The 25,093-nt window shown below is 40.5% G+C and overlaps 4 protein-coding genes and 1 pseudogene across 4 annotated transcripts; 4 read left to right on the plus strand and 1 right to left on the minus strand.

Annotated features, from left to right (window-relative positions):
- LOC18782745 (UDP-glycosyltransferase 71A16) lies at positions 327–2,076 on the plus strand. Its single transcript, XM_020560605.1, has one exon. It carries the CDS (start codon positions 517–519, stop codon positions 1,924–1,926), a length of 1,410 nt encoding a protein of 469 aa, XP_020416194.1. The 5' UTR covers positions 327–516; the 3' UTR covers positions 1,927–2,076.
- On the plus strand, positions 2,630–4,216 carry LOC18782038 (UDP-glycosyltransferase 71A16). The gene has a single exon (XM_007216787.2). The coding sequence runs from the start codon at positions 2,686–2,688 to the stop codon at positions 4,069–4,071; it is 1,386 nt and encodes a 461-aa protein (XP_007216849.1). The 5' UTR covers positions 2,630–2,685; the 3' UTR covers positions 4,072–4,216.
- Positions 6,995–8,568, plus strand: LOC18783493 (UDP-glycosyltransferase 71A15). The gene has a single exon (XM_007215271.2). The coding sequence runs from the start codon at positions 7,043–7,045 to the stop codon at positions 8,450–8,452; it is 1,410 nt and encodes a 469-aa protein (XP_007215333.1). The 5' UTR covers positions 6,995–7,042; the 3' UTR covers positions 8,453–8,568.
- LOC18782037 lies at positions 13,500–20,001 on the plus strand (annotated as a pseudogene).
- LOC18783974 (zinc transporter 8) lies at positions 22,404–25,037 on the minus strand. Its single transcript, XM_007217722.2, has 3 exons — positions 23,229–25,037; positions 22,961–23,110; positions 22,404–22,870 (listed from the first exon to the last, which is right to left on the minus strand). Exons 1-3 carry the CDS (start codon positions 23,841–23,843, stop codon positions 22,565–22,567), a joined length of 1,071 nt encoding a protein of 356 aa, XP_007217784.2. The 5' UTR covers positions 23,844–25,037; the 3' UTR covers positions 22,404–22,564.

Genomic DNA, 25,093 nt, shown 5'->3' on the forward strand with positions numbered 1-25,093 from the left:
TGGATGGGGGAAGGAAACCATGATCTGTACGCCTTTTAAACAGACAAATTCGCCGATCGGTTCATTCTAATTGTCTTCTTCATGTTCAGAACAGACAAATTCGCTTTCTACTTCAATTTTGTGGTGCATACCAAAAAAATAAAATTGTTGTTTAAATGATTTGAGGGCATATGATAAGTCATGTGACCTCATCCTTGTTGATAAGTCTTGTGCAGTTGTGTGGTTAATTATAATTTGAGGGCATATACTGCCAAGTCCACGACGACTTGTCAGACCAAAACCAATTATGATAACTTTTGTTTTGGCTTGGTTCCAAGTAAATAATATAAAAGACAATCTTGACTGAACAAATGCCAGCAAAGGCATGACGTCACCAGGCAAAAATGAAAAGAAGTAATCAAAACAACGTTAGAAACACCACCGTGAACATGCACATGATGTATATAAAGATGTTTCATGAGCTGAGATTTTCATCAAATATTTACTATTTCTTCATCTCCCAAAATTCATCAAATAATGAAGAGACCAGCACAACTTGTGTTCATCCCAGCCCCAGGCGTTGGTCACATCGTGTCAACGGTCGAGATCGCGAAACAACTCGTTGCTCGAGATGACCAGCTCTTCATCACCATCCTCATCATGAAGCTCCCCTTCGACAAGCTCTTCACCAATACAGACCCTTCAATCTCACACCGCATCAGCTTCGTCAACCTTCCGGAGTCACACATCGACACACAGGGCCTTGCCTTCACCTCCTTCATCAAAACATTCGTCCAAGGCCACAAAACCCACGTCAAAGACGCCGTCACAAAGTTACTCTCTGAGTCCGCTCAGGCCGAGCTTGCCGGGTTTGTCATCGACATGTTCTGCACCCCCATGATCAACGTGGCGGACGAATTCCAGATTCCTTCCTACGTCTTCTTCACCTCCGGCGCAGCCACTCTAGGGTTCTGGTTCCACCTCCAGTCACTTCATGATGAGCAGGGGAAGGACGTTGCTGAGATAATTGGGTGGGAATCTGAGTCGATCGTCCCGAGTTTCATCAACCCCGTGCCCGCTGGAGTCTGGCCGAGAGTGACGCGAACGAAGGAAGGCGCTACAGACTTCATCGATTTTGCAGCGAGGTTTAGACAAACCAAGGGTATTTTGATAAACACTTTCAGGGAGCTGGAACCACATGCTCTTCGTTCTCTTTCTGATGGTAAATTCCCACCGGTGTACCCTGTGGGGCCCCTGTTGAATATGAAGAGTGATGATGGCCACGTTGGCTCGGACCAGTCCATTCAGAAGTCTGATATCTTGGAGTGGCTTGATGATCAGCCTCCTTCCTCGGTGGTGTTCCTGTGCTTTGGGAGCATGGGAAGCTTTAGTGAGGCGCAGGTGAAGGAGATAGCGTGTGCGCTGGAGCAAAGCGGGCAGCGGTTCTTGTGGTCCCTACGGAAACCCGAGCCAAAAGGCAAGATGGGGATGCCGACCGATTATGCGGATGTCAAGGGAGTCTTGCCTGAAGGGTTTCTTGATCGGACGGCTGGGATAGGGAAGGTCATAGGATGGGCTCCACAAGTGGCCATTTTGGCCCACCCGGGGGTCGGAGGGTTTGTGTCCCATTGTGGGTGGAATTCTACGCTGGAGAGCATATGGTGTGGTGTGCCGGTTGCCACGTGGCCATTGTACGCAGAACAACAACTAAATGCGTTTGAGCTGGTTAAGGAGTTGGGATTGGGTGTGGAAATTAAGGTAGATTATAATCAGGACAGTGAAGTGGTGGTGAGTGCAGAGGAGATAGAGAGAGGGATAAGGCAAGTGATGGAGAAGGACAGTGATTTAAGAGCGAGGGTGAAGGAAATTAGTGAAAAGAGCAAGAAGGCTTTGTCGGATGGTGGTTCTTCATATTCTTCCTTGGGACGTTTTCTTGACCAGATTTAAGTTTAGATTCGTTAAAGCTCAAGATGATGCATAGAAACCACAGTTGTTAATTTTCATAGGAGATTTGATGAGCAAATATTTTCTCCGTTTGTTTTACGTATCGTAGTTCCTAATAATGAAGTGTTTTCTGTTATGTGATTGGCCCCTTTTTAAAATCTGAGGATATTGTCAACATGATAATGATGATGATGATGATGATGATGACGATGATGAAGTATTTGTTGGTTAGATTGCCCCGAAAGCCATTACGATGAAAACGATGGATTTGCCGATTTCTTAATTGTCTTTTTCATCAATTCAATGCATGTTCAACTTTCCACTATAAAACAAAGGAAAATGCTAGGCAGACCAACTTTAGATACCAACTTGTGTACCAACTCTCTAATAGAGTCTGTGACCCATTGTATTGGTGGGTTCCACCTCTATTAGAGAGTTGGTACACAAGTTGGTATCTAAAGTTGGTCTCCCTAGCATAACCCTAAAACAAAATATCAAAGTTTGACCTCTCTTTTTGACAAGTCTAAACTCCGAAATTCATCACATATTTTCCAAACGTAAATAATTATAATATCAATTTTTTCAACTCACAAGATTTGTATAAAATAAATCGTTAGACTTTATACAACCCATCACAAAAATGCCAGCAAAGGCATGACATCATATCAATTGATCAACCAGATATATATATATATATATATATATATAAGCAAGTTTATCAGCTGAGCTTTTCATTGCCATCATCTTTCTTCATCTCCACAAATGAAGAGACCAGCAGAACTTGTGTTCATCCCAGCCGCAGGCATTGGCCATGTTATGTCCACAATTGAGATAGCAAAGCTCTTAGTTTCTCGTGATGACCGTCTCTTCATCACACTTCTCATCATGAAACGACCCTTTGACAAACTCTTCACAAACACAGACTCTTCAATCTCACCATGCATCAACTTCGTCAACCTCCCCGACCCCGAAACAACAGATCTCTCTTGCTTCAAATTCTTCGTCGAAAATCAGAAGACCCAAGTCAGAGATGCCGTCGCTAAACTCGTTGAGTCAAATCAGTCTGGCTCCTCAAAGCCCCGGCTCGCCGGGTTCGTGGTTGACATGTTCTGCACCACCATGATTGACGTGGCCAATGAGTTTGAGGTACCTTCTTACGTGTTCTTCACCTCCAGTGCTGCATGTCTCGGCCTTTTGTTCCACCTCCAGACGCTTCGGGACGAGCATGGCAAGGATGTGACTGAGTTTATGCACTCGGATTCTGACTTGGTCGTCCCGAGTTTTGTCAATCCTCTGCCTGCTAGCGTCTTGCCTGGTAAGCTACTGGACAAGGAGAGTGCTGAATCATTCCTCAACTATGCCAGGAGGTTTAGAGAAACCAAGGGTATTTTGGTAAATACATTCTGGGAGCTGGAATCGCATGCCCTTCATTCTATTTCTTATGGTAAAAACCCACCAGTGTACCCTGTGGGACCCTTATTGAACATCAAGAGTAGTGAGGATGATAAGGTTTGGGATATCTTGAGTTGGCTTCATGATCAACCACCGTTGTCCGTAGTTTTCCTCTGCTTTGGGAGCATGGGAAGCTTCGGTGAGGCCCAAGTGAAGGAGATAGCATATGCGCTAGAGCACACCGGGCCCCGGTTCTTGTGGTCCCTACGCCAGCCCCCACCGAAAGGGAAGATGGCTATGCCAAGCGATTATGCGGACACTAGTGCAGTCTTACCCGAAGGGTTTCTTGATCGAACGGCTAAAATTGGGAAGGTCATAGGGTGGGCCCCACAAGTGGACATTTTGGCCCACTCGTCAATCGGAGGGTTCGTATCCCATTGTGGATGGAATTCCACGCTGGAGAGCTTGTGGTACGGTGTTCCGGTGGCCACGTGGCCAATGTATGCGGAGCAACAAACAAATGCCTTTGAGCTGGTAAAAGAATTGGGATTGGCTGTGGAGATCAAGATGGATTATAGGAAGGACAGTGAGGTGGTTGTGGGTGCACAAGACATAGAGAGAGCAATAAGACAAGTGATGGAGCATGATAGTGTTATAAGGAAGAGGGTGAAGGAAATGAGTGAAAAGAGCAAAAAATCCCTGATGAATGGTGGATCCTCATACTCTTCATTGGGTCGTTTTATTGATCAGATTTAACATTTGATTCATCAAAACTTAAAATCATTTGTAGTGGTACGATATAACACGTGAATTAGGAACACTAATGGCTATATAATAAATTTGCATATGTAAACTTACAGTCTTTTTTATAATAACAAGGGGGAAATGAAATTCCAACAAAGGCTTTAATATCTCTAAGGTTATGAAATTAAGAAGGGGTGAGGTCCAATAAATATGAAAGATGAACAAAGCCGCCCGAGCACTTGGCCAAGAAAGCAAAATAAACTGTAATCTCAGTTACTGATGAGGGTTGGGGTTCGAGTATAGGTCACCAACCATATACACAAGTACCGAAATCTAAAACTAGTACAAACCCACATATATCGTAACAAATCTATGTCACAAATAAACTATTTCATTAATCATCAACATCCACTCCCTTACAACTATTACATTAGCCTTATTTATAGCCTTATTTATAGTCATTAATCATCAACATCCACTCTCTTAAACACCATTTGTCCCTCTAACTTAGGCATTAGAGTGGAATTGGCTGGTACTACACCAGTGCTTCTTGATCATTTGCTTTCAAAGTTGTGCAGAACACCTGGGCCCAAGAAGAAAGCCCATCCATACAAATTCAACTTGGACTCACATTCGATCTTGGCCCAATCAAGGTCCTAGTGGACCACCGGATTCAACACAAGTCAACAACAATGATATAAGAAAGAGGATGGAAAAAATGAGTAGTGACAATAGCCAGAAAGCCTTGGGGGATGGTTCCTCCTTGGGGTTTATCGATCATATTTAACTAATTCTGATTTAGCAAAGCTCAAGATCATTTAAATGTTTGGCTTTTTTAAACAAGTTTTATAAAACTTAGTAAAATCAAGGAACAAAATATTGATAATATTGACGAAATATCGTCGATATTATCGTCTTTTTGGGTCTAGAATATTTTGGAACATATTCATACACATATCGTATAATTATAAACAATATCGACGATAATATCAAGAAATATTGACGTCAATAATTTCTCACCTGCTTCAACAATATTTTGTCAAAATATCGCGATAGCATGCAATGGACAAAAAGGAAAAAAAGAACAAAAACAAAAACAAACAAAAAAAACCCCACAGCACACACGCAAATGGGGGAATTGAACCCCTTCCATTCTACTCCTCCAGCGCCTTAATCACCATGTTGCTTCAACGTTAACCAATCTGAGATCCATATGGGTGGGTTTTATTCTATTTTTACTGATATTGATAGTTTCCCAATATTTCCATTGAAATTTCAGTGTTTTTGAACCACCGATATTTCCGAAACCATCCATATTTTAGACTTTGATTATAACCAACTAGATATTGAGCAGGAGTATACTTCTTTTTATAGTAAACATGAGGTATATGAAGAACACAGCTTCGGCCGAGTTGGAAACATATTGTATTCTCAATTATATATAGATAAATTAACATGAAATATGAGCCATTCAAGATATAATTTTGATTTCGTCATTTTTGTGAGGACGATTATATGTGCCTCTTGTAGAACGATGTTAAAATAGGTGAAGCCACTCAACTTATCATGAACATAAACTTCTTACCATGTAACTAGGAGCTTCTACATTTATATCAATAGCAGTGTGATATGTATGTATAAGTGGGTTTTTTTTTTTTTTTTGATAAATTAGTTTTACAGATGTGACAAATTATAATTTACATAAAGGAGAAGTATTTCCTTATATGAAAAGAAGCCAGCAGTATCCTTAATTAACAAATAAAATAAAATGACTTGTCTTCTTAATTGTTATGACTGAAAAAACTAACAAATTATATGCATATATCATTGACTTGACATATTCAATGCATTCTACTACGACTAGTTGGACCAAAATCAATTTTTGATTACCTTTTGTTGTCCTTTTTGTTTTGGATTTCCGAGTCTATTACCTAGTGGACTTAATAATGGACAACATCCAATATTTTCCGGATCACAAGAATTATATAACTGAAAATCTTGACTTCATAGACAATCCCACGTACAAGCCCCAGCCATTGGCCTGGATAATTAAATTCCAAAAATAAACAATAACAATGTGCAAGAAATACCACTGCCAGCCATGCACATGACATGTGATGTGTAAAATTATGTACATATATACTAAGTTTTATCGGCTGAGGTTTTCATTGCATTCAACACAAAATGAGGAGACTTGTCTTGATAATGGACAATATTCAATATTTTTCGGATCACAAGATTTATATAACTCAAAATCTTTACTTCATAGACAATCCCACGTACAAGCCTAGCCATTGGCCTAGATAATTAAAACAAAAACGCTCTTGTTGCTGCTGCACTCACCTTCAAAACTTAATTCAAGTGAACCAAGTTCCTATATTCATCATGTAATTAAGCTTCTCTCAATTTCTTAATGCTTTTATTTTTGGAGTTTATGAAGTATCAATTAGGAGGATTTGCAATTGACACTATCGAATTATCAATTAGGATTTGCAATTAGGGCATCTGTTTCAATTTATGAGTTATGAATTATCAAATAGGATTTGTAATTGATTTTATTGTTCTTGCTGTAATTTTTTTATTTTTTTGTTATCAATGAAATCACATGGTATTGTTGAGTTTTCAATCTACTTAATACCTAAATTTAGCTCAATCCATTTTAAAACATGGGTTCGTCCCTGAGTCCACGACGACTTGTCGAACCAAAACCAATTACGATGACTTTTGTTTTGGTTTGGTTTCCAAGTAATTAAGTTTATCAAATTTTCAAAGTCACAAGATTAATGTAAAAGACAATCTTAACTAAACAAATGCCAGTAAAGGCATGACGTCACCTAGCAAAAATGACAAAGGGAGTAGTCAAAGCAATGTTAGAAACACCACCGTGAACATGCACATGACATGCTATATATAAAGATGTTTCATGAGTTGAGTTTTTCATCAAATATTTATTATTTCTTCATCTCCCAAAATTAATCAAATAATGAAGAGACCAGCACAACTTGTGTTCATCCCAGCCCCAGGCGTTGGCCACATCGTGTCAACGATCGAGATCGCAAAGCAACTCGTTGCTCGAGATGACCAGCTCTTCATCACCATCCTCATTATGAAGCTCCCCTTCGACAAGCTCTTCACCAATACAGACCCTTCGATCTCACACCGCATCAGCTTCGTCAACCTCCCGGAGTCCCACATCGACACACAGGGCCTTGCCTTCACCTCCTTCATCAAAACATTCGTCCAAGGCCACAAAACCCACGTCAAAGAAGCCGTCACAAAGTTACTCGCTGAGTCCGCTCAGGCCGAGCTTGCTGGGTTTGTCATCGACATGTTCTGCACCCCCATGATCAATGTGGCGGACGAATTCCAGATTCCTTCCTACCTCTTCTTCACCTCCGGCGCAGCGGGTCTAGGGTTCTGGTTCCAACTCCAGTCACTTCATGATGAGCAGGGGAAGGACGTTGCTGAGATAACTGGGTGGGATTCTGAGTTGATCGTCCCGAGTTTCATCAACCCCGTGCCTGCTGGAATCTGGCCGGGAATGATGCGGGAGAAGAAAGGCGCCACAGACTTCATCGATTTTGCAGCGAGGTTTAGACAAACCAAGGGTATTTTGATAAACACTTTCAGGGAGCTGGAACCACATGCTCTTCGTTCTCTTTCTGATGGTAAATTCCCACCGGTGTATCCTGTGGGGCCCCTGTTGAATCTGAAGAGTGATGATGGCCACGTTGGCTCGGACCAGTCCATTCAGAAGTCTGATATCTTGGAGTGGCTTGATGATCAGCCTCCTTCCTCGGTGGTGTTCCTGTGCTTTGGGAGCATGGGAAGCTTTGGTGAGGCGCAGGTGAAGGAGATAGCGTGTGCGCTGGAGAAAAGCGGGCAGCGGTTCTTGTGGTCCCTACGGAAGCCCGAGCCAAAGGGCAAGGTGGGGATGCCGAGTGATTATGCGGATGTCAAGGGAGTCTTGCATGAAGGGTTTCTTGATCGGACGGCTGGGATAGGGAAGGTCATAGGATGGGCTCCACAAGTGGCCATTTTGGCACACCCGTCGGTCGGAGGGTTTGTGTCCCATTGTGGGTGGAATTCTACACTGGAGAGCCTATGGTGTGGTGTGCCGATTGCCACGTGGCCAATGTACGCAGAACAACAACTAAATGCGTTTGCGCTGGTGAAGGATTTGGGATTGGGTGTGGAAATTAAGATGGATTATAAGCAGGACAGTGAAGTGGTGGTGAGTGCAGAGGAGATAGAGAGAGGGATAAGGCAAGTGATGGAGAAGGACAGTGATATAAGAGCGAGGGTGAAGGAAATTAGTGAAAAGAGCAAGAAAGCTTTGACGGATGGTGGTTCTTCATATTCTTCCTTGGGACGTTTTCTTGACCAGATTTAAGTTTAGATTCGTTAAAGCTCAAGATGATGCATAGAAAACATAGTTGTTAATTTTCATAGGAGATTTGATGAGCAGATATTTTCTCCGTTTGTTTTACGTATCGTAGTTCCTAATAAGGAAGTGTTTTCTGTTATGTGATTGGTCCCTTTTTAAAATCTGAGGATATTGTCCCAAAAGCCAAACTCTATTTATAGGAAATGAAAACGATGGATATTTCCGAAACCATCGATATTTTAGACCTTGGTTATAAGCAACTAACTGTTGAGCGGGAGTATACTTATTTTTACAATAAACGTGAGGTATGAAGAACAGAGGTTCGGCCAAGTTGGCAACATATTGTATTCTCAATTATATATAGATAAATTAACAAGAAATATGAGCCATTCAAGATATAATTTTGATTTCATCATTTTTGTGAGGGCGATTATATATGCCTCTTGTAGAACAATGTTAAAATAGGTGAAGTCACTCACCTTATCATGAACATAAACACCTTACCATGTAAGTAGAAGTTTTTACATTCATGTCAATAGCAGCGTGACATATATGCATGCATGAGTGTTTTTTTTTTATGTTTTTGATAAATTATTTTTGTATATATCTCAAATTGTAATTTATATGAAGAAGAAGTATCTCCTTAGAGTGGCTCCAGCGAAGGAGCCCAGCCCGAGGCAAGGGCAGAAAAAAAAAAAAATTTCGCTCCAGCGTGCAGCCCAGGCCCGGGTTTGGTGTGGGACCCACCAACTCGGGCCAGCCCGAAGGCCAAACCAGCCCCAGGTCCAAAACGCGGGTGCTGACGTCAGCGCTGGCGTCACGCTGACGTCAGCTAGGGCTGTCAAAAAATTTTTACCGTTGGCGCGTGCAATGCACGCGCCAACGGTAAAAAAATTTTGAATCAGCGCGCGCTGACGTCAGCGCTGACGCCAGCGCCAACGGTAGGCTGCCACGTGTCGCGCTCAGTGCCTTCCGATCTGCTTCTCCTTTCTAATCCAACGGCTGAGGCTTTTTTGGGTGAAAAAAATATGAAAAAAAATTCTAAAAAATTCTAAAAAATTCTGGTATTTTTTTCTATAAATACCTATCAATACCCTTCACTTTCAACACCAATACTCTTACATTTCATTATACTTCTACTAATATTCACTCTTTTTACACAACATTTTCCTCTTTTTCATCTAGCATTTTGATTTCATATTTTTATGGCTTCTTCTATCGAAACCGGAGGGGCTTGGAGCACAATGGAAGATGTTTCTTTGTGTGAGGCTTGGCTCCAAATTTGTCATTGTCCCGTGTCCGGCAATGAAATGAAATTTTTTCATATGTGGAAAAAAATTCATGCCGAATTTTGTGAAAAAATTCCGGGGTCTACTCGTACGGAGATGGCATTATCCAGTAGGTGGAAAATTCTCAATAAAGAGTTGGGAAAATGGAGAAATGCCCTAGCAAAAGCGATGGACAACTATAGAAGTGGGCAAAATCGTACTAACGAGGTAAGTATTTTATAATTTTTGTGTTATTAAGTTTAATCTCCTAATATATATATTTTGTTAATATTGCTTACATTTTCAATATGTTGTATATATTTTGTTAATATTGCTTGCATTTTCAATATTTTGTTAATATTGCTTGCATTTTCAATATGTTGTATATATTTTGTTAATATTGCTTGCATTTTCAATATTTTGTTAATATTGCTTGCATTTTCAATATTTTGTTAATATTGCTTGCATTTTCAATATGTTGTTAATATTTCTTGCATTTTCAATATTTTGTTAATATTGCTTGTATTTTTAATATGTTGTTAATATTTCTTGCATATCCAATATATTTTAAATATTTATTGCATTTCCATTTTTTTGTTCAATAGATGATTCAAGCACAAATGTGGTTCGGTGCAACCGGGGGTGGCAAAAAAAGTTTCACCCATCATGAATGTTGGGAGGTGGTGAAATTTTGCAAACGCTTCGTAATTATTCCAACGGGTCCGGAGGTTGTGTTAAACGAGACGCCACTCCGTGATTCAATGACATCGGATTCACCTCTTGATTCTCCTATGAGTCAAGACTCACCCATCGAAAAGGAGCCGAGGCCCATTGGCCGAAAGGCCGCGAAGGCAAAGAAGAAGGGTAATTCAAGCAATCAAAATTCACAATTTTTGGAGGAAATTGCAAGGCAAAACGGCATAAGAATAGAAATGGAGCAAAAACGCCAAGAGCACGAGTTGGCCCTTGATGCTGAGTTTGCACGTGAAAGGGAGTATTTGCGCAAAAAAGATATGGACAAGACAGATCGGGAAACCATGGCGATGAATACAAGTCATATGTCCCCTGAAACAAAACAATTTTGGAAGCTAGAACGAAGGGATGTTATGAGAAGAAGACTTTTCCGGGATGATGGGCCTAGCAACACGGATTGGTTAAATGATGGAAACCATTAAATTAGTTAGCATATCTTTTATGTATTTGTATTTTAGTTGTTTTCTATTAAAGTTGTTATAATTCATGTATTTTATTTTATTAGTAATTCATAATGACTTGTATTACATTTCATTATTTAATAAACAAAGCATTCAATAAATTACCTTTTTATTCAACATATTCCATACTTCAAACAAAACATAATAAAATTAAAATTAAAAGTACAAACAAGGCACAATAATAAAAATAAAAGTACAAACAAGGCACAATAAAAATAAAAACACAACCAAACCATACTAAATAAAACATAAGCAAAGCATCTATTCTCCATTATTAATCTTCATTGCCTTTCACCGCCCATAGATGCTCCATCAAGTGAAATTGACGCATTTCATGAATATACGAAGATTGCATCTCCGTATATCGATCTATCATTCGGGTCATCAAATGACCATCCCTCACCAACGGTTCCGGCTCAAACGGTTCTCCATTTGGCCCCATGGGCCTTTCATAAATCCGTGTCAAAGCCGTGTTCATTGGATCCGGTTCGTAGACCTCTAAAGCATCATAATCGTACTCATCCTCCACAATCATATTATGGAGGATGATGCAAGTCATCATAATGCTTCTGAGGATCTCCTCATCAAACATGCGGGCCGCACCTCGAATAATCAACCACCTGGCTTGAAGGATGCCAAAACACCTTTCGACATCTTTCCTGTATCCCTCTTGATATGTAGCAAATAATTTTTGCTTCTGGGATCGGGGATTTGGAATGGTTTTGACAAAAGTCGTCCACCTCGGGTAGATTCCATCAGCTAGGTAGTATCCTGTCTGGTATACTGTATTGTTGACTTCATAGGTGACATTGGGGCCCTGACCTCTCAATACATCGTTGAAGACGGGGGATTGACCCAGCACGTTGAGGTCATTTTGTGATCCTGCAACTCCGAAGAAGGCATGCCAAACCCATGTGTCGAAACCAGCAACCGCTTCAAGGATGATACTTTTTTGGCCTTTTCGATTTCCATAATCACCTTGCCAGGCAGTTGGGCAATTCTTCCATTGCCAATGCATGCAGTCGATGCTACCAATCATTCCAGGGAATCCTCGAGCTTCGGCTTTTTGCAGAAGCCTTTGGAGGTCCCTGGGAGTAGGTCTACGCAGGTAGTCCCTAGTGTACAGAGTTTCAACAGCTTGACAAAATCTTACCAAAGCCTCCAACGTAGTGGACTTCCCCATCCGGGCAATCTCATCCACCTGATCAGCAGATGCTCCATACGCCAACATTCGTATAACAGCTGTAAGCTTTTGCTCCGGAAGAAGCCCCAAAACCCCAGCAGCATCACACTTTTGAACAAAGTATGCATCATAATTGCAAATATCATGCATGACTTTATTGAACAAATGAGGTTGCATTCTAAATCGCCTTCGAAAATCAACATCAGAGTACAAAGAAGTTGGGATAAAATAATCTTCCAAAAGATTCTTACCCCTAGAATGCCTATGTCTTTCCACATTCCGGCGGCGGCCGGCTTGTGAACTATGGCGGCGACCTTGGTTCTCTTCTTCTTCCAAAGCCACTGTTATGAGAACTTGCTCATCGACTTGTCTCTGCAACTCATTGACTTCATCTGCTCTACGGTTTCTCTCTCTTCTTTCTCTCTCTTGTCTCTCCAAGCATCTCCTAAATTCTTCCATTCAGAATGAATGAAGTATGAATTATAAACTCTCAGAAATGAAAATATAGAAAGATGTGGTGTGAGAGGTATGAGCTGAGACTCTGGTTTTATAGAAAAATTTGGCAAGATAGACATGCCATGTGGCTTGATTTTATTGGATGAAAATCATATCTGAAATTTGAAATTCATCCGAAATTTGAACCCAAATTTATCTGAAATTTGAACCCAAATTTATCTGAAATTTGAATTTTGAAATTCATTCGAAATTTGAACCCAAAAATTTATCTGAAATTTGAACTTTGAAATTAATCCGAAATTTGAATCCAAATATCTTATCCGAAAATTTTATCTGATTATGAATAGTCTTGACACGTAGGAATCCGAAAATCTTATCTGAAAATATTACCCAAATTAATTATTTTCATTAAAAAATAGGAGGAAAAAACAAAAAAGTGAATAGTAATTGCCATGGCTAAGGGCAACGGGTGGAGAAACGATTTACTATTTGCAAGGGCAACCACTATTCACGTGAATAGTGCTTGCCCTAGCTCCACCCTTGCCATGGCTAAGGGCAAATGGGTGGAGTTGCTCTTACATAAAAAGAGGCAAGCAATATCCTTAATTAACAAATAAAATGAAATGACTTGCCTTCTTAATTGTTATGGCTGAAAAAACTGACAAGTTTGACATATTCAATGCATCCTACTACGACTAGTTGGACCAAAATCAATTTTTTTGTTTTGTCCTTTTTGTTTTGGATTTTCGAGTCTATTACCCAGTGAACTTAATAATGGACAATATCCAATATTTTTCGGATCACAAGATTTATATAACTTAAAATCTTGACTTCATAGACAATCCCACGTACAAGCCTAGATAATTAAATTCCATAAATAAACAATAACAATGTTCAAAAAATACCACTGCCAGCCATGCACATGACATGTGATGTGTAAAATTATATACATACATATACTAAGTTTTATTAGCTGAGGTTTTCATTCCATTCAACACAAAATGAGGAGACTTGTGTTCATCCCAGGCCCGGGCATCGGGCACCTCGTATCAACGGTTGAGATCGCAAAGCAACTTGCGGCTAGAGATCACCAGCTCTTCATCACAGTCCTCATCATGAAGCTCCCCTTCGACCAACTCTTCACCAACACAGACGCTTCCATCTCACGACGCATCAATTTCATCAACCTCCCCGAAGCCCACGTCGACACACGAAACACCGGCCCCTCCTCGTTCTTCAAAACCTTTGTCGAAAATCACAAAACCCATGTTAGAGCCGCCGTCTTAGAGTCAAGTACTCAGTCCGAGTCGAACCAGGCTCGGCTGGCCGGGTTGGTCGTTGACATGTTCTGCACCACTATGATTGATGTGGCCAATGAATTTGGGGTTCCTTCCTACGTGTTCTTCACCTCCAACGCCGGGTGTCTCGCGTTCTTGCTCTACCTCCAAAAGCTTCGAGACGAGCATGGCACGGACGCGGCTCAGTTGATGGACTCTGAGGCTGAGTTGGCCATCCCGAGTTTCGTCAACTCTTTGCCTGCCCATGTCTTGCCCGGTGTGCTATTGGACAAGGAGGGTGCCACAACATTTCTCAATCATGCAAAAAGGTTTAGAGAAACCAAGGGTATTTTAGTAAATTCGTTCTCAGAGCTGGAATCACATGCGCTTCACTCTCTTTCTGATGATAAAACCCCACCTGTGTATCCGGTGGGACCTCTGTTGAATCTTGAGAGTGATGATTTCCACGTGAGTACGGACAAGGCTAGACAAAAGTATGATATTTTAAGGTGGCTTGATGATCAGCCTTCCTTGTCTGTGGTGTTCCTGTGTTTTGGGAGCATGGGAAGCTTTGGTGAGGCCCAGGTGAAAGAGATGGCGTGTGCACTGGAGTACGGTGGGTTTCGGTTCTTGTGGTCCCTACGAAAGGTGTAGGAAATCAGTTTGTATAATATCAATTAATATCAATACTGTTGTAATTAGGATTTACTTTCCTAGTAAGTTCCCTAGAATAGAGGACACGTTTCCTAGTATACTTAGAACTCTCTTGTATAAAACCAATTGTACCTATCAATGAAAATTATTTCTCTTCCAATATCATATTCACATGGTATCAGAGCAGGACATCAAACCCTAACTCTTCATATTTCTTTTCCTACGGCACCTTACCTTCTCGTGCCGCATAACTTCAGCTGCCGGAAACCATGAGTGATTCCTCTGGCACATTCAAGGTTGAACCTTCAAGTCCTTACTACATCAATAATTCAGATCATCCAGGTTTGGTAATTGTACCAAAGCCTTTGAATGGAGATAATTATGCAACGTGGCGCAGATTCATGACTATTTCATTGAACGCAAAGAATAAATTGGGTTTCGTTGATGGAACTCTCAAAAAGCCGTCATCGGAATCCACTCCTGATGAACACGCGGTATGGATGCGCTACAACGACATGGTTTTCTCCTGGATTGTCAACACTCTTGATCCCGAAATCAATAATAGTGTCATATATTGTACCACGGCCCGCGAGATTTGGGAGGATCTCCGTGAACGATTCTCTCAAAGCAACACTCCTCGTATCTTCCAACTTCAACGGGAGACTTCATATTTGACACAAGATCAATTGTCAGTTGCTGCCTATTACACCAAGTTGAAAGGTCTTTGGGATGAACTTGCTTCCTACACTGATTCTTCTACATGTACCCATTGCACCCATTGTGATGACGATGGCCATCGTATTGATACCTGCTGGAAGCTTCATGGGTATCCAGAAGGTCATCCACGCCACAAACCTACGAAAAAGCATGATGGTCCATCTTCCAATCATGTTTCGGAAGGCCCAACCAAGGATACGATGCAGTCTGTTATGTCCGGCCTTTCGGACCTTCAAATTCAACAGATGTTGGCTATCATGCATGACAAATCAGTTTCTGACAAGAAATCCCAGGTCCATGCAGCTGCCACCAACACAGGTTTGTCAAAATTAAAATTTCAGCGCTGGATTATTGACAGTGGCGCGACTGACCACATTGTTTCTTCTCCAAAATTGTTGGTTCATCGTAATATTGATCATTCTGTGCAACCGGTTCGTATGCCTAGTGGGGAGAAGGCTTCAATTACTACAACAGGATCATTCCCTCTCAATTCTACTTATACTTTGCGTGATGTGCTATGTGTACCTACTTTCACAGTACATTTGATGTCTGTGAGTAAGCTTACAAAAAATTTGAATTGTTCAGTGACTTTTTTCCCATATTATTGCATTTTGCAGGACCTTGCTACGAGGAAGACGATTGGTTTGGGTAAGCAACATGACGGGCTTTATTACTTGGTGGCACTATTGGCGGAGACACCCCCCAACACAACCTACCAAAATCCCACTCACCGTCCATCCTGCAATCACACTGTCACCACTACCGACCTTTGGCATCGTCGTCTTGGCCATGTTTCTTCCTCAAGATTACATTTTATGTCTAAGCATCTACTAGATTTCCCTTTTGTCTCTAATAATGCTTGTCATGTTTGTCCCTTGGCAAAGCAGAGTCGTCTCCCTTTCGGAACAAGTTCAATCTCCTCTGTCAAACCATTTGATTTAATTCATTGTGATATTTGGGGCCCTTATAAGCATTCGTCAATTTCTGGTGCCCATTATTTTCTTACAATAGTTGATGATTTTTCTCGCTTTACTTGGGTATTTTTAATGCGCCATAAACATGAGACTCAACATCTTTTAAAAACCTTTTTTTCTTTTGTTGGCACTCAATTTGATTCCCAAATTAAACAGCTTCGTGCCGACAATGGGGGGGAATTTCTTTCTCTTCAGACTTTCTTTCATGAACAAGGCGTCATTTTTCAACACTCTTGCGTTTATACGCCTCAACAAAATGGGGTCGTAGAACGTAAGCATCGCCACATCCTTGAAACGGCTCGTGCTTTAAAACTTCAGGCTAATCTTCCTTCAAAATTTTGGGGGGAATGTGTTTTAACTGCAGTTCATCTCATCAACCGTTTTCCTACTCCTCTTCTTTCTTTTCACACTCCTTTTGAACGTCTTTATTCCAAAACACCATCTTTCTCTCATCTCCGTGTTTTTGGTTGCCTTGCATATGCCACTAATGTTCATGTCACACATAAATTCGCTCCTCGTGCAATTCCATCTGTTTTCCTTGGTTATCCCCTCGGCCAAAAAGCTTTCAAACTTTATGATCTTGAGTCCCACAAAATTTTCACAAGTCGTGATGTTAAGTTCCATGAAAATATTTTTCCCTACCACACTTTTCCTTCCCCATCACTTTCGGTTCCCTCTGCCTTTCCGGCACCTCCTTTCCCTTCTGACGTCGACCCCGTTTTTTCTTCTTCTCCAGCAGCTCCTTTACCTGAGTCGACCCCCACCAGTCCACATCCCCTGCCTTCGTCCCCACCTGACACCACCACCGCGCCTGCTGAGCCCAGTCCACCTTTGCTCTCATCCCCACCAGCTGGGCACGTCCCTGGTTCACCCGTCACCAGTCCACATGCCCCCGCACCTGACCCACCACCTCTCCGCCGATCTGAACGCATCCCTGTGCCTTCCGTTCGCTTACGTGACTACATCTGCAATCAAGTCATGTTGCCCATCCCTGATCACTCGTCTTCTTTACTGCCGGGTCCTACTAAAGGTACACGTTTTCCGCTCTGCAATTTTCTCTCATATCATCATTATTCCCCCGCTCACTTTGCTTTCATTGCGAAAGTCAGTACTATTGTTGAACCCAGTTCTTATGAGGACGCTGCTCCCCACTCTCATTGGCAAGAGGCCATGCAGTCTGAATTGCAGGCTTTGTCTGATAACCACACTTGGAGTCTTACTCCGTTACCTGCTGGAAAGAAGCCCATTGGTTGTCGGTGGGTGTATAAAGTCAAGCTTAAGTCTGATGGCTCGGTTGAGCGCTACAAAGCCCGGTTGGTTGCTAAAGGTTTTACTCAGCTAGAAGGTGTTGATTATCATGATACCTTTTCTCCTACTGCCAAAATGCCCACTATCCGCTGCCTTCTCGCTCTTGCTGCCGCCCGTAATTGGTCCCTTCATCAGCTTGATGTCAACAATGCTTTTCTTCATGGTGATCTCCATGAGGAAATCTACATGCTCCCTCCACCTGGTCTTCGGCGACAGGGGGAGAACTTGGTATGTCGCCTTCATAAATCTCTTTATGGTTTAAAGCAAGCTTCTCGTCAATGGTTTGCTAAGTTTTCTCAGGCCATTTGTTCTACTGGTTACATTCAATCTAAAGCTGACTATTCATTATTTACACGCCATAAGGGGCACTCTTTCACAGCATTATTGATTTATGTTGATGACATTGTTATCACGGGCAATGACCCTATAGCTATCTCGGCACTCAAGGCTTTTTTGCACCGTCATTTTCGTATTAAAGATCTTGGAGATTTGAAATACTTTTTGGGGATTGAGGTAGCAAGATCAAAACAGGGCATTTTTCTTATCTCAACGCAAGTATGCATTGGAAATTTTGAAGGATGCAAAACTCCTAGGTGCCGCACCTGTTGATTTTCCTATGGAAAAAGGTCTTAAGCTCTCAGATAAGGGTGAATTACTTAAAGATCCAGCTCAGTATAGAAGACTCGTTGGTCGCTTGATTTATTTGACCATCACAAGGCCAGATATTACTTACTCTGTTCATGTCTTAAGTAGGTTTATGCATGCCCCACGTAAACCTCACATGGAGGCTGCACTTCGTATTCTTCGTTATTTAAAAAAATCGCCAGGTCAAGGCATATTATTGTCTTCTCAGAATGACTTGACTTTGCGTGCCTTCTGTGATTCTGATTGGGCAGGTTGTCCTAATACTAGAAGGTCCACTACAGGCTATTGTGTGTTTCTGGGATCTTCTTTAATTTCATGGAAATCGAAGCGGCAGAAAACTGTATCTTTATCATCAGCAGAAGCTGAATATAGATCTATGGCAGCAGCATGTTGTGAGTTATCTTGGCTTCGATCCCTCCTCAAGGATTTGCGCATTCTTCATCGTCAATCTGCTTTGTTGTATTGTGACAACAAGGCAGCTTTACATATTGCTGCCAATCCAGTATTTCATGAGAGAACAAGACATATTGAGATGGATTGCCATTTTATTCGAGATAAGATTCAGGAAGGTTTGATTGCCACACAACATGTGAGTTCGTCCTCTCAGTTAGCCGATATTCTTACTAAGGCATTGGGACGAGAAGAATTCAACAATCTTGTTCGCAAGTTGAGAGTTCTTGATATCCACTCTTCAACTTGAGGGGGAGTGTAGGAAATCAGTTTGTATAATATCAAGTAATATCAATACTGTTGTAATTAGGATTTACTTTCCTAGTAAGTTCCCTAGAATAGAGGACACGTTTCCTAGTATACTTAGAACTCTCTTGTATAAAACCAATTGTACCTATCAATGAAAATTATTTCTCTTCCAATATCATATTCACAAAAGGCCCCGCCAAAGGGCGAGATTGCCATGCCAAGTGACTATGCGGATCCCAAGGGGGTCTTGCCGGAAGGGTTTCTAGATCGAACGGCTAGGATTGGGAAAGTCATAGGATGGGCCCCACAAGTGGCTATACTAGCCCACCCAGCAATCGGAGGGTTTGTATCGCATTGCGGGTGGAACTCCGTGTTGGAAAGTCTATGGTATGGCGTGCCAATTGCCACGTGGCCAATGTACTCGGAGCAACAATTAAATACTTTTGAGCTGGTGAAGGAATTGGGATTGGCCGTGGAAATTAAGATGGATTATAGGAAGGGAAGTGAAGTGGAGGTGAGTGCAGAGGAGATAGGGAGAGGGATAAGGGAAGTGATGGAGAAGGACAGTGATATAAGAGAGAGGGTGAAGGAGATGAGTGTAAAGAGCAAGAAAGCCTTATTGGATGGTGGTTCCTCTCACTCTTCACTGGGGTGTTTTATTGATCAAATTCAACTTTGATTTATTTCATTTCTAGCTCTGTCCTCTATGTAACCACTTTTATCGTAGCACTTATTTTAGTGATATTTTTCTACAATAAACTTCTTTTTTTTCCAGGAAAAAAGAATTTAAATCATTGTTGAACCTTTTTTTTTTTTTTTTTTTTTTAAGAAGGGAGAAAGAAAGGACTTCTCTTGTATTAAGTTGTAACTTGTAAGGAAATTACACCATCAATTGAATGTATTTCATTTACAAGATTCTGATATGTACGCTACATCATTTGATGCAAATTCTGGAGAGTGAAGACACAAAACTTCGGAGAAAGAAGCAAGCAATGCCCAGAGAAAAGGAAAGAAAAAATTATGAACATCGTAGACTGACTAGTTTAAGCCCATTTGGCTATTATAGGCATGCAACCACCTCCAACCAGCTTGAAGAACTTCCATTGCTCTGCATGTTTGGATTCAAAAAATCAGTTGCTAGCAGATCAACAAGGGAAATATAGATTAAGATACCGGCTGATGCTGCATTGACCGGTATCTTATAATCTCTATGTCCCCTGTTGATATGCTTGCAGCAGACTTTATGAATTCAAAAATACAGAAAAAGGCTTCAAGCTGGGGCCAATATATCTATTCCTTTAGAGCTGGTTGCATGTCTATGATAGCCAAATGGGCTTAAACTAGGCATCTAGGAAGCTCAGAATAATTGTTTCTTCTATTTTTCGCCATTTGCTTACTTCTTTTTCTGAAGTTTTTTGTGTTGGTAAACCTGGAAGTCAGGAATCGGAAGCACATAAAAGATATGCAGATGATCCTAAATCTAAAGAAGTACACAAAATTTGAAGTTTGAGAGCGAGAGAAGATTTGAAGGGGGTGATGCTTAATTTCCACTCTTTATAGGAGGGATATTGGCAATCATGAAAAGTTTGTGTGGGAGTTTGTTATACTTACCACCTAGTTTTGGGAGGGCGCACTTGTGATGAAGGCCAAGATGATGGTCACAAAAGAAAAAGGAGAGTGATCCATTAACTTTGGAAAGCAGAGAGACACAATGCAGTGAAATCCAATGAATTCATTTTAAATTATTTGGTTATAAGTTATTTCCTAGCTAGTAGTACCATAAATGTTTTCTGCATTAATTTATTAATAGGATTCCGTGTGCATATAATATTTGAATAACTTGCTTTTCCTTATTTTAAGTAAAAATCCATTTCTTGATACTATTCTTTTCTTGCTGGTGGTGCTCAATGAGTGATTGAAGTTTTATTGCTGCTTTTTGTTCCTCTGTTACGCTGCTTGCCTCTTTGGCTTTGATCCCAAACTGAAAAGGAAACCAATCTGTCTGACAAAAGCAGAGAGACACAATGCAGGGTTAAGAGCCAAAGAACTTACAACCCAAAAGCACTTCTCAGACACCTTCAGCAAAACAAAGCAAACAGATACTCCAAACAAGCCTTACAGGACTCTCAAGCTTGCAAGAATATAGACCTGAAATGATACACTATTGGGAGGAAATTTCTATATCAGTATCAAAAGCAAGGTGTTTAAGAGTCAGCAATGTCTCAATCCTGCATGTCAATTCAGCTTAGATTTTTGTAATGGTAAGACTACATTTGATTACTGTTGATGGAAAAGAGAGCACAATATTTAATTAAGTGGGAACAGATGGTCCAATCACTGAGATTTGGGGCCCCAGGTGTCAAAGGCTGGACACTTTGGAACCTTTGCTTTGTTCTTGAGTGGGCCTTCTTGAAGACTATTACATTAATGGGTCAATGGTTGTAGACTATATATTTCAATATATAATCTATATAATAAATTAAAACTCACATCAAATCTATTACGCTGGTAAATTAGAGTAGTTTAGAATATTGCTCGGTGTTGTAAAAATGATTCATGAGTCAGAGAGATTGTGATGGGAAGAGAGGAGGTAGGGGAAGCCGAAAGATCAAAGTAAGCAAGTTAAACAAATAGTGTTGCCAACTGCTAAGTAGTAACTGCTAAGTAAAGAAAAGCAACATCTCAGAATCTGGGATGGCCAGGATTCTTCAAGAAAGAAATAACAAAAAGAGTGGTGAATTACCTTCGTAAACTTTGAAAAGTTTTTGTTTTCTTGTTTACTGAAGAAAAGTTACAGCAATTATTTCTTGTAAAATTCAATATTTTCGACGTTAAGCTGACGATATCATCCAAGAAGTGTTGAAAGCCATGAGCAAAGCAATGTAAACGTTTACTTCTTGTCCAATTTAAAATATCTCAATTGTACACTGCAGAATACAGCAATCTTCTTTGTTTTTTTATAATGATTATATCTTATTGCAGTCAAATCCAAAGAATTGATTTTAATTTAATTTATTTGGCCAATGCCATCACTATTAATATTAATAGGATTCCATTCCATGTTACATATAATATTTCATTGCAGCTGTGCTCAACCTTTTTGTTTGTTTGACAATTCATGTTTGCTTTCCTTATCATTGACAATCCATTTCTCGATTCTATTCTTTTCTTGCTGGTGGCGCTCAATGAGTAATTGAAATTTCATTGCAAATTATATTTGTATCAAAACAGATATTTGTATCTGCAGTGTAAATCTCTTTTCAGGTGGACCAAGTCAACTGCAACAGCAGAAAAACACAATGCAGGGCTAAAAGCCTACATGTCAGTTCAGCATACAATTTATTTCCTGTTCCTTTTGGTTAAATTTCTGGTGACTTTTTCCGTCACTTTGGGAAGGGGGTGGGGGGGAGGACACTTCCTCTGAATTTCCGAACTACAACCTTGTGGGCCCTTGACATTGGGAAAGGAATCAACTAGACTAATGTTCAGATTGAATGTTTGACTCTTTAGCAAAAAAACAAACACTTCTCCTCTTTTGAATTGTAAACAAACTACACCATCAACTTAATGCTTTTTTTTTTTTGACACAGAATTCTGAGATTTAAACTACATAATTTGATGCTAATTATGGAGAAATAAAACACAGAACTTGAGAAAAAAACAAACTAGCAAATGGCACAAAGAAAAAGAACAAAAAATTATCGACATCCTAGACTGCTTAGTTTAAGCCCATTTGGCTAGCAGAGACATAAAACCAGCTCCAAGAAGAAGAGCTATATTAGCCCCAACTTGAAGTCTTCCATTGCTCTGCAATTTTGGGTTCATAAAATCAGCTGCTAGCAGATCAACAAGGGACATATAGATTAAGATACCGGCTGATGCTGCGTTGAAAACGCCTTCAACGATGAGGGCAGTTGGGCTGTTTTCTTTATAAACGTTTGAAATTCCGATACCAATTGCAATTCCAACAGGAGTTGTAAGAGAGAAGAACAGAGCCATGATTGCAACTCCTCGAGCCGTGAATTTCGCCTACATAAAGTAAGAAAAACAAAAAATCCTCTCAGCATCTTCCAGAGTTTAATTGAACTTACAGATTAGTCAAGTATGCAAAGCAATTACCTGAGATATGCATCCACCAAGTCCCATGCCCTCGAAAAACTGATGGAAGGTCAAGGCAGCTACAAGAGGCCTTATGGTGTCGGGACTTTCAGAAGCACCTAAAGAAATTCCAATAATGACAGAATGCACAATAATCCCCAACTCCAAAACCTGCAACAAGATCAAAACTAATCAATCAATATTCCCCACTAATTACTAAACATAAACCAACATAAATAACAAATCAAAAACCAACACTCTCTGCTAAACAAAAGAAAATTAAAAGTACCTGTGAAATCACTCTGTGCCTAAGAAGTTGTGTTGTAGGTGAGGTGTCAACTGCACCATGAGCATGACCATGAGTTGCATGAGTATGAACATGCACGTGACCCTCATGCTCTCCAGCCTTCTCCTGGTCACCGCAGCTCTCCGCAGGCCGAGCCTTATTGTTCTTGAAGTGAGACCTGCTGTAGTAAGAAGTGGCAGAGGCATCCACCATCAAAGTCCCAATGGCAGCAACCATGGCCACAAACCCAGTGAAGGGGAACTTCCCCCATGGATTCTCCTTAAGGCAAGGCGATGTCAAATTATCAAAAGCATCCGGAAGCACATGTATGAACCCGGTAGCCAATATGACACCGGCTGCAAAGGCCTTGATGAGGAAGAAGATGTTCCTGTCGGGGTGCAAAGCCGGGATGGTCTTCCCAAGAATCGGAATGCCAACACCGATTGCACTGGCAACTAGTATCGATGCAATCGCGGCCAGTTTGTACTTGAGGGCTTCGGTTTTGTTCCGGTCCCCATCTTCTTCTTCGTCACATGTGCACTCTCCGAAAACTAAAGTTGGAAGTATAAGGAGGAGGCATAAGAATGCCAAGAAACTATGTTGTCTAAGTTTGTTCATCCTAAAAATCTAAACAAGTAGGCAGAATATGAAGAAAAGTACTCAAAATCACTCAAAATAAGTGATCACAAGAGGGAGAAGAAGAGGAGTGAGAGAATGAGAGAAGGTTTGACGGGGTGGTGCCAATTTATATAGGAGAGTGTAGGGTATTTTGTGTCATTGACTTCAAAGGAAAGTTTTAAAATTTTTAAAAAGGGTTAAGAAAATAATGAGGTCATGAAAACAAAACAATAATCTTAAAACTCAGAAATCATGGATATGCAGGAATTAGGGGATGCATTAGAGATAATGGTGAAGAAATAATGAGGACATTTGATGGAGGACTTTGACTTGGACAAGAAATTGATTTTCTCTTCAGAGCGGGATTGAAACAACCAACCATGAAAATGGGTTGGTTCGGAAAAACCCATGTATTAATTTCGAGTGTTGTAAGAATGTCGAAACCGGATGTGTGGGAGAGGCCATGCCATCACAAACTCTGATTTTTTTTTTCTTTCTTTTCCTTAATTAATAATTACTTCCCTCTCTAGGGCCATATCATTAATTTGAATCAATATTATTTTTTAAGCATTAACTTGAATTAATAGTATTCATTTAGATAATTAATTAGAATAATATGGAATAGGGCAGTTCACCTAGCACAAGAAAAATACTCAAATAGCTATTCTGTAGGCTAGTATCAATCTAAAGAACCACAGTTTTTGAACAGAATTCATCCCATTTAATAAATTATCTAGCTGGGGTCATTTCGGCATTAGTCTTTGAAGTAAGGATAGGTCGTCAATCGTGCACGTAAACGTTGGCAATTTCTAACTGAAGGAAATTGACAATGGGGTGAGTAGCCCAACTCTTTATAAGTCCTTACAATGTTTTCTAGCTTTCCAATGTTAGAATTTTTACCTTCACATTCTCACACGCTCCTGCACTTGTGGCAAAATTTTAAGCCTAACACTTGGACAATACATTTTGGGGTATACTAGTGATTTGCCCCCTGAACTTGTACTTAACTTTCGATTGACTCCCTATTTTTTTTTTTTAGAAAATTAAGGATATGAACTTCTTTTTTTCGCCAATTTCCCCCCTATCGTCTAAATTCTTAACATTTCATCCAATTTTTAGTTAAATCATTTTCAAATAATAATTTTTTTGGACAATTTTGAAAGAAAAAAAATAAACCTATGCCAACCCCTTCCATCTCCTCCCTTTCCCCCAGAACCACCAACCCTTAACTCCAAGACCAAATCCCAAAA

This window comes from Prunus persica, chromosome G3, assembly GCF_000346465.2.
Source record: "Prunus persica cultivar Lovell chromosome G3, Prunus_persica_NCBIv2, whole genome shotgun sequence".
NCBI lineage: Eukaryota > Viridiplantae > Streptophyta > Magnoliopsida > Rosales > Rosaceae > Prunus > Prunus persica.